A 10,118-nucleotide genomic window follows, 5' to 3' on the forward strand; every position below is an offset into this window, starting at 1 on the left:
CGCACACGCTATGTTTACATCCGGGTCCTCGTGGAGGCTTCTACAGCTCTAAACACATCGGCACTTGTTGTGTTAATATTCAGTCTCCCTCTTTTATTCCTCTTAATGTAACTTTCTCCTCACAGTATTTAAGCCTTGTGGTGATATTTGGCTACGCTATGAAAAGCCCTCATTAGCCGAGCTGTTTTACCAGGGGTGGACAAAGTACTCAACCCCCAGTGCTTGAGTTAAAGTATACTGTAGATATACTTCCGGTCAAATGTATTACTCTACTTCAAATGTACGTTGCTCTGTCAAATTTGTACTTTGTACTTCTAGCTTGTATTTTGTATTTTTGTATGTACTGTATCAGAGTACTCCGTCCAAAAAGTGGTATGGGTACATTTGCATTATGTATGCATTATTGACTACTAGGCCTATAGTGAGCCACTTTCAGTGGTGGAAAAAGAAAATGTTTTACTTGAGTAAAAGTATCAATACTGCAATATAGAAATACTCTGTTACAAGCAAAAGTCCGGTATTCAAAGTACAAAAGTATTGGCATCAAAATGTACTTAAAGTACCAAAAGTAAAAGTACTCATTATGCAGAATTTCACATTTTCAAAAATACAAATCTTTTGAAAAAAGCAGATCTACAAGCTCACAATGCGACGCATTGTGAGCTTGTAGATCGGCTATTTTCAAATGGACGAAATGTATATACTGTAGGGCTGAAGTGGTTACTGTATGTTTTGTAATAATAATCAAAATCTACAAAGTAACTAGTAACTAAAGTTTTCAAATAATTGTAGTGGAGTAAAAGTACAATATTTGCCTCTGAGATGTAGTGGAGTAGAAGTAAAAGTATTGGAAATTGGAAATACAGTAAAAAAATACCACAAAATTGTACTTAAGTACAGTACTTGAGTAAATGTACTTACTGTAGTTACTTTACACCACTGACGTATGCATTATACATGCATTGCTAATTGACTACTAGGCCTATAGTGAGCCACTTTCCACACTGATGTCAGTGTTTCCCCCAGGTCCCCCCTTTATAATTGACACAGCTGGTCTACATGGCCATATAAAGTACCAGAAGGACTTCGGAGTGCATGCTGGCTATTATTTTCTTAATGTAACTTTTCTCCTCCCAGTGTGAAGCCTTGAGGTGTTATTATTACGCTGCTATACTCTCTGAAAAGGCCTCATTAACCACTGCTTTTGATGGGGCTGAAAAGCCGCTGAAAGCCACAAAGCAAGGCCTGTTTCTGTCATGGCAACGAAACGCTGAAATGTTGTGACTTTTACCTCTGGTATAACGTTGTTGTTCTGTACATGCGCACGCACGCACTCACACACACGCACAGATGCAGCGGTGTAAAGCAACTAAGTACATTTACTCAAGTACTGTACTCAAGTACAATTGTCAGGTACTTTTACTGGAGTATTTCCAATTGTCTATACTTTTACTTCTACTCCACTACACCTCGGAGGCAAATATTGTGCTTTTACTCCACTACAATTATTTGAACATTTTAGTTGCTAGTTACTTTGCAGATATAAATGATTACATTATACATTATTACATTATACTACCTTATTTCATACCTAGGCTATTTGAAAATAGCAGATCTACAAGCTCACAATGCGTCACGATGCGACGCGTTGTGAGCTTGTAGATCTGCTATTTTCAAAAATGTCGTACTTTAACTTTTGGTACTTTAAGTATATTTTGATGCCAATACTTTTGTACTTTTACTCAAGTAACATTTTGAACACAGGCCTTTTACTTGTAACAAAGTAGTTTGAGTAAAATATCTGAGTACTTCTTCCACCACTGTCTGGTATAACGTTGCTGTTCTGTACATGCTCGCGTGTGACACTCTGACCTTGAAAGCACCCTGGCCAAAGGCAGACAACGCATGGTGACAACATGTTACATCAGTCGCTGTTAAATGAGACGCCAGTGGAATGTACAGAATAGCACTGCGCTTTATACTTTTTTACTAAAAGAACGGACAAAACAATAGCAATACCACAATGTAGAAATACTCTTGTAGTCCTGTACTATTTTAAACGTACAAAAGTATATGGGTCCAAAAAGACTCATAGTGCGGCACTCGGTGCCGCACTATGAGTCTATGAGTTGAATAGCCAAAGAAATCTAAAAATTACACAGATTATTTCACAGTCTTAATGGGTTAAAACCAAGGGGGGAAGCAGTATTTCGTTTTTTATGCACCACATATCTGGAACAAACTCCCAGAAAACTAAAGGTCTTATTTACACTCTTATTTATTTTAAAACACAACTAAAGACCTCTCTGTTTGCCGCTGCCTTTGATTGAGTTGCTTTGCTTTGTTTCTTTTTTATTTATCTTCTGCACTATAATTGATTTACTTCATTTGTTTTATGCGTCCTGATGTCATCCTTTGCTTGATGTTCTGTTGTAACTGAATTGCCTTGTTGTTGAAATGTGCTTTACACAAACAATTGCCTCGCCTATCACTTCATTTCTCTTCTAAACCAGAGAAACGTAACCTTAATTAATTGGTCAGAAACGTCAGACAGACAAGAGAAGGCAAGTGAAGAGAGAGATTAAAGATGAAGAGATGATAACGTCTTTCCTCGCAGGGTGTTGGATGAAAGCAGCTCTTCACCCACTTCATTAGCTTCACTGTCAAACCTCCAGGCTGTCATTATGGTCACTGTGTCAGACAGACAGACAGACAGACAGACAGACAGACAGACAGACAGACAGACAGACAGACAGACAGACAGACAGACAGACAGACAGACAGTCAGACAGTCTGACACAGAGAGCCCCTCTCATATACCCCTCTCATATAGTCAATAGTCAAAGAGTTAAAAGCCATGCCAGGCCATGGTTTACTGTGGATTTTACAACGGCTAAGAACGTCGGAGTCACTTCACTCCTTGTCCTGCCTTACTAATACCTCTTAGCCTTTGTTAATCCACAGTAAACCACGGCCTCACTTAGGTTAATGCTTTAATAGAACACAATGTACTCCTTCCTTGCATGGCCAGGCCTCCAGGTACATTTCAGATGTGCTGGATCTGTATTAAGCCAGCGTGCAGCCTCAGATCCTCAGGCTCTGTCTAGATTGTTCCCATTACTCGTCCTGTCACCATGGGTGACCGGGGCTTTGTCGGCCTGGGCACCTAGGCTCTGGAATGCCCTGCCCGAGGCTCTAAGGCTCTGGAATGCCCTGCCCGAGGCTCTAAGGCTCTGGAATGCCCTGCCAGAGGCTCTAAGGCCAGAGCTACTGGGTCAGTGTCTTCTTTTAAATCACAGCTAAAAACTCGCCTTCATAATCAAGGCGTCAGAGTGTCAGAGTCTCTTACTTAATTTTACATTTTATTTTATTTTTCTATAATCTTTATCCCACAATTTTGTAGGCCTGACCTCGACTAAGTCGACTAGTCGACTGGTTAGTCGCGGGGGGTCCGAGTCGACTGCGTGTCTCTTAGTCGAATTTTTAAGGGCCAAATTTTTTTATTTATTGTTTTTTGGCCAAGTCTACACCTGCAACCACACGTAACTTCCACTTTATTCTTCTTATTCCTCGTCTTTGTATTGGTATTGTTTGTGTTGGAGCGCCTCAGTGCGGCTGCAGAGTTCATGTGCAACCTCTTCCAGAGAGAGATAGAGACACTAGAAACTCTGCTGGAGACACAAAACAAACTGTGTAGACTTGGCCCTTATAAATAAAATGTATTTTGGCCCTAAAAAATGTATATATATATATATATATTAGTCGACTGCCAGTCGACTATTGGCAATTAGTCGCCAATTAGATTCGACTAAACACTTAGTCGGGGACAGGCCTACAATTTTGTAACCCTTATTTTTCACCCAGTACCAATGCCTAAGCTGTAATCTTGGGCGCTACTCTCCCTCTACCAGCCTGGGGAGAGCCCCGAACTGAGCTTGTGCTTCCTTCAACGCATGAGGAGGTAGCAGTCCACTTCTTATCACATGACAGGGGGGAGTTTCCCCGGTAGGACGTAACGCGTGGAAGGAACACGTTATTCCAACCAGTTCCTTCCCCTTCATCAGGCACCCCAGCTGACCAGGGGGAGGCAGTATAGAGACCAGGATTACTGCATTTTTTTTGTGAGGGTACCTACCCTAGGGGACACGGGGAGAACATGCAATACTCCACACAGAAAGGCCCGGCCTTACTTATTTGATAAGAATTATTTTTACTTGTTTACCTTTTGTTTTAATTAGCTGTTGTCCTTGTTTTACCTTGCTGCACTGTATTTTGTTCTGCCACTGTAAAGTACTATAAATAAAGTTTATTATGTTGGTGGAAAGTAACTAAGTACATTTACTCAAGTACTGTACTTAAGTACAGTTTTGAGGTATTTTTACTTTACTGGAGTATTTCCAATTCCCAATACGTTTACTCTTTTATTCCACTACATCTCAGGGGCAAATATTGTTCATTTAGACACTTCAAATAACCAGACAGTTAATGAACCATTTACCATTTATTAACCATTACCATATTAACCATAACCCATATATGCAATGATATTGCATTCAAGTTTGGCGGTGTGACTCTGCTCATGTGATATTACAGATTCCTGTGCAAACATGTCACAGATCATTCAATCACAAACCCCCAGAGCAGAGCATTCAATTCAATTCAATTCAATTAAAGTGTCAAATCACAACAAGTTGTCTCAACACTTTACATGTAGAGAAGAGACCCGACAATCCCACCCTGAGCAAGCAATTTGCGACAGTGGCAACGAAAAACTCCCTCTTAACTGGGAGAAAACGTCAGGCAGACCCTAGGCTCTAGGGTGGCGGCCTTCTGCCTCGACCGTGTCGGGGGAAAAGAGAGAGGGAGAGACAGAGGAGAGACAGAAAGCATGAAACATAAGCATAAATACAGTTTAACATAACATTGAACCTTCAATGCATAATTAAACAACCACAATCATAGTACAATCCAAAAACACAGTACAATACACAGAATCATAGAACCACAGTACAACACAGAATCAACCTATAACAATAGTAACTAGATGCCACGGGGAGGAGACCGGGGAGGTGGAGGGAATTTGAAAACAAGCAGCTGAACACACCGCTTAGACAGCGAAGTACGTAGACTGAACAGAGAACAGAGGCTGCTTAAATGAACCGCCCGAGTTGCACTGTGGGTATGAGGACGTGAGTAATTAGCTTGAAGCGAATGAGAATGACAAGAGGTTGAACGTACTGACTTAAAGGAGTACGACTGTATAACTGATAGCGAATGGGGGGGGGTCCGGGGAGTGTGAATGAAGTACATAAACATTCTGCCTTCCGGGTCTACATGAACTATCGTGTCACTGAATTACTTTTACTCCACTACAAATATTTGAAAACTTGAACTATAGTTACTTTGTAGATTTTGATTATTATTACAAAACATTAACCACTTCAGCCCTATATACATTTCGGCCATTTGAAAAGAGCCGATCTACAAACTCACAATGCGTCGAGATGCGACGCATTGTGAGCTTGTAGATCGGCTATTTTCAAAAGATTTGTATACATTTGAAAACTCGTGAAATGTGACATTCTGCATAATGAGTACTTTTACTTTTGGTACTTTAAGTACAGTTTGATACCAATACTTTTGTACTTTTACTCAAGTACATTTTTAATTCCAGACTTTTACTTGTAATGGAGTATTTATACATTGCAGTATTGATACTTTACAAATTACAAAATGTGAATACTTTTTGAGAGTATGTGTAACACTCTCTAAGAAACAGCCTGACTGGAATGTGGCGGAATGTGGGCGTGCACTTCTGTTCATATATATACGGTGGGGGCGTGGCTGTGGAAAGGGGGCGTGTTTGGTAAAAAAGGGTTTGCAACGCATCATGATTGGTTGCCATGTCTGCTTATTGTAAGCGACATTGCTCTTGTTTTTCTTTGAATGTGCTTGTAAAGACTGGTGGTTGCGGTTTGTTCCTGTTTCTAAAACGTTGTTGATATTTGGTATGAGTTATTGGTTGATATATTGATATATTTCACACACACACACACACACACACACACACACACACACACACACACACACACACACACACACACACACACACACACACACACACACACACACACTCACATTGGATAAGTTATCCAATTCATTCTTGTTCAACCACTGTTATTCACCCTTGCAGGAGCTGATCGAGGCGGCCTCCAGGCTGACGGGGATGCCGGGTGAAGGAGCGTTCGTCCCGGGCAGCAGCAACGGCGGCGGCGGAGGGTTAGGGCCACCAGGGGGCGGCGGAGGTGCGGCGGGCGGCGGCGAGAACGGCCGCGTCATGATGTCACACGACTACCCTAAGGTGGCGATGCCACAGACGATGCCCTGCATGAGCCAGGCGGCCGCCGGCCTGGGGATAGGCTCCACGGGCATGTGATCCCACCCACCAATCGACTTGACCAATCAGCACGCCAACCCCGCCCCACAATGGAGCCCTGCCTACTGGACACGCCCACCCAGAGAGAGAGAGAGGGAGAGAGAGAGAGGGTGGGTAGGTGGGAGTTAAGAGTAAGAGTCCGACCGATTTCAGATTTTTGGGTCCGATGCAGATCCCGAATTGGAGAGTCCTAGATCACCTATTAACGATGTTTTGACTGATATTGTGTTGAAAACAACATCTGAAAAAGTGCAAAATCAATTCTAATCAATTTGAAAAACTTAGATTTTAATAAAGTATCAAAATAGACCATTCTAAAATAGCCGATATACAAGCTCACAACGTTGTGAGCTTGTATATATACTATTTTTTAACACTTTTGAAAGCTTTTGAAATGTTTTCTTTTCTTTTTTTTTATCTATAAAGACGTGTCCAAAATTGGGATACCAAGTTGAAAATGATAAACCAAACGGAACACATTGGCTGCATAATCGCCATTACCGATGTCGTTAAAAAAAAGTCCAAATCATGGCCGATATCGTCGGTCTGGCTCTTGGTAAGACAGGTGGGAGGGGAAGGGGTTAAGTAAGCGACTCAGCACTTTGAAATAACGTCGCCCTCCACTCACTGAGTAACGTGCTCTCACTGAAACTGCACATAACCTACTCCAACCGGAGAGACTCTCCTGAACGGAACTGAATCAAAGAGAATAGAGACTCAGAGAATCTGAAATGGAAACTCAACGGACTCAAACCGAAGAGGCTCAGAAAAACGAGCTTAAGTCTGACTCATGCATCGTCGCACGACCGGCGTAGCGCCTCCGAAATAGACGACTTACAAGCTTCACAATGCGTCGCGTTGTGAAGCTTATAAGGTCGGCCATGTTTGACGCACGTGACACCGATGGTGTAACCGGAGCATAAATTTAACGCTTTAAGCAGAACGACGGGAGTCTTCCTCGCGCAGGAAGGGACCCCGAAAGACAAACATCTTAACCGCTAGCCTAAAGGGGAATTCCCCTTGGCACAGGGGAGATATTAGACTGTTGGACTTCAGGCAAAGGCCCTGAGCCACTGTTCCACACCAGAACACAGAGCTGAACTTTAACTGAGGTTGGACCAGACCTGCTCTGGACTTCCGTTTTAATGAACCAAACTGGGGGGGGGGGACAAAAATCCCTAACCTGTTTTCTAACTGCGCTGTTTAAATGGATGCTCTTCTTCCTCCTTTTGCAATAATAGAGTCTGGAGAGAGAGAGAGAGAGAGAGAGAGAGAGGGAAGAGACTTGACTTTTAACCATGTTATCTTTTAAAAATACGACATCACACACCCTTTCTAATGTTCCCGAACCGTTGGCCCTCCTTCCGTAATGTCGTCACGTCCAGAAGTACAGCGGTGACTGTTCTGTGCACTGTGTCCATCTGTACCACGCATCTTGTCGATCAAAAGGGCGTTTTTACATGCACACAAACGCAGTGGTGGACAAAGTGCTCAACCCCAGTAACTTGAGTCAACGTGTATTGATACTCCTGGTCGAATATTGTTCAACTACAAGTGAAAGTTGGTCTGTCAATTTTATAACCTGACTCCACCAGATGGAAGAAGCTTGCTTCACACACTTGTTTCACAACCTACTTCCATCTGGGATCTCGGTAGCCCAACCGCTGCAAGACGGCTGTCCCTTTTTTCAAGCTACTTGGCAGGTGATTGGATGGGACCGTCTGTCTATCACCGTCTGGGCCAACGAATCATATTGAGGTGTCTACATGGCGTATAATAGTTGCGCAACTTGTAGTGTGGTTGTTTCGTGGTAGCGGCCATGATGAATAGTGAAAGAACTACATGGAACAGGCGCTTCTCGATGGCGTCACACCTGGTCTCGCCAAGATCCCACCCGCAGCTGCCGCTGATTGGTTCGACTTGGCACGGGTCGGTTAAAACTCCAATCTGTGAGCGATCCCAGATGGAGGCTGTATTGTAAACTTGTTAACTCAATACCGCCCCATCTGGCGGAGTCAGGTTAACAATTTTATACCTGAGTTACAAAGTACTGGAGTACTCGCTACAGTGCATGCTTTTAAAAATACTTAAGTATTCAAAAGTACCAATTACAAAGTACATTTATTTTGTAATAATAATGAATTACTGTATTGACATTTTGAAATCTTCCCAAGAAAAAAGAAGAAGAAAAAAACGAAAGAAAATAAAATAATTTTTTTAATGGGGCTTAAGTGGTTAATTCATAATGTATTTTTATACATCCCTTCCTAGAAATGTAGTGGAGTCATAAGTACAGTATTTGTCTTTGAAATGTAATGTCATGAGCTTAAACATAAAAGAAAAACATAGAAGTAAATTACAGATACTCGAAGTAAATTAAAATTGCACTACTCAAGTAAATTAGTTTAATCAACTTCTCTCGTCAGGTGTACTGTTCTTCCAGAAGGTGAGTAATTTTTTTATTGATTGATTGATTGATTGATTGATTGATTGATTGATTGATTGATTGAATACTTCATTAGTCAGACATGTGAACAGCACAAGATACAGTAAGACAATAAGGGCCCTATTTTGGCCAAGGCTATACCCGCACCCAGTGCCCACTACCCGTGATTTACTGCCCACTACCTGTGAATTAGGGATAAGGGAGCTGGCACTGTCCCTAAACGCTATTTTGCAGCCACTATACCTACTATTCATTATGCCGACTCCACTATTGGAGGTGTGGCCGTGGGCGTGTTGTTGCGTTATCCCCAAAATTGCTATTTTGACCACACACGTTTGCGACAGCACATAGTGGAATCTAAAACCACCCGCTGTGCCACCCATATCGTTTGGTAGAGCGCGCCTGCAACTCCCGCCAGGGCGCACACAACGGCACAACATTCGAGGTCCCCTTCTCTTCTAATTCTCAACAAATCTCTGTGATTCTAATTTTCCTATGGTCAGCAGAAGGGAGAGTGTCAATTCCTTGTGTCAATTGTGTTTATATAAGATGATAGTCTATTCAAAGAAGACAATTTGTGCGTCACGCAATGCCATGCTCTCCAAATTACACACACAGTTTTATTCATTGATTACGCAGGAAATAATGAACGGATTACAAAAATATGAAATTCTCTCTAATCAGTAACATGTAGGTGATACGTATGTCTATCAAATGTGGTTTTATTGAAAGGCAATCAAAGGCTACAGCCTATAAAGTAAACGTCGGGCGTATGTGTTGAATGTTAAATCCCCTCAGTGCGGCTGCAGCGAGAGGAGCAGTGTTGCCAGAATATGCGAGAGGAATAAGCAACCAGATCTATGAAAACAAGCCCAAAAGAAGCAACTGTAATAGGCCACATGAGCACTTCAAACCTATATTGGCCGTTAAACAATGTGCATATTTATATATGTTGGCTATTTGAAATTAGCCGATCTACAAGCTCACAACCGTTCTACCATTATTTACAAGCAACTTTACAGAAAAACAAGCCCAATGTGGCTTATAATAAGCAGACCTGGCAACACTGCAGACAGGGAGAGAGGAGAGCGGCAATGGAATCTGGCACGGTGATTGTTTTATTATTGTAATGCCCAAACCACACCTATGCATATTGTAACGGGTAGTGCAGGTGTTTTGCGGGTAAGGCAGGTGTCCCAGAATAGCAACTTTTGCGGGGTGAACGCCCCTTGCGCA

At 42.1% G+C, this 10,118-nt stretch overlaps 1 protein-coding gene across 1 annotated transcript in view; it reads left to right on the plus strand.

Moving 5' to 3' along the window:
- The window catches only part of LOC308091175 (glutamate receptor 1-like), a gene marked incomplete at both ends in the record, with an annotated part of 191,888 nt that extends 185,452 nt beyond the window's left edge, over positions 1-6,436 (plus strand). Inside the window, one exon of the mRNA XM_080436598.1 lies at positions 6,194-6,436. Within this exon, the coding sequence (XP_080292724.1) occupies positions 6,194-6,436 (243 nt within the window). The remainder of the gene's footprint in view (positions 1-6,193) is intronic.
- Between the last annotated feature and the right edge of the window lie 3,682 nt (positions 6,437-10,118).

This window comes from Gymnoscopelus braueri, assembly GCF_963280865.1.
Source record: "Gymnoscopelus braueri genome assembly, chromosome: 8".
Classification (NCBI taxonomy): domain Eukaryota; kingdom Metazoa; phylum Chordata; class Actinopteri; order Myctophiformes; family Myctophidae; genus Gymnoscopelus; species Gymnoscopelus braueri.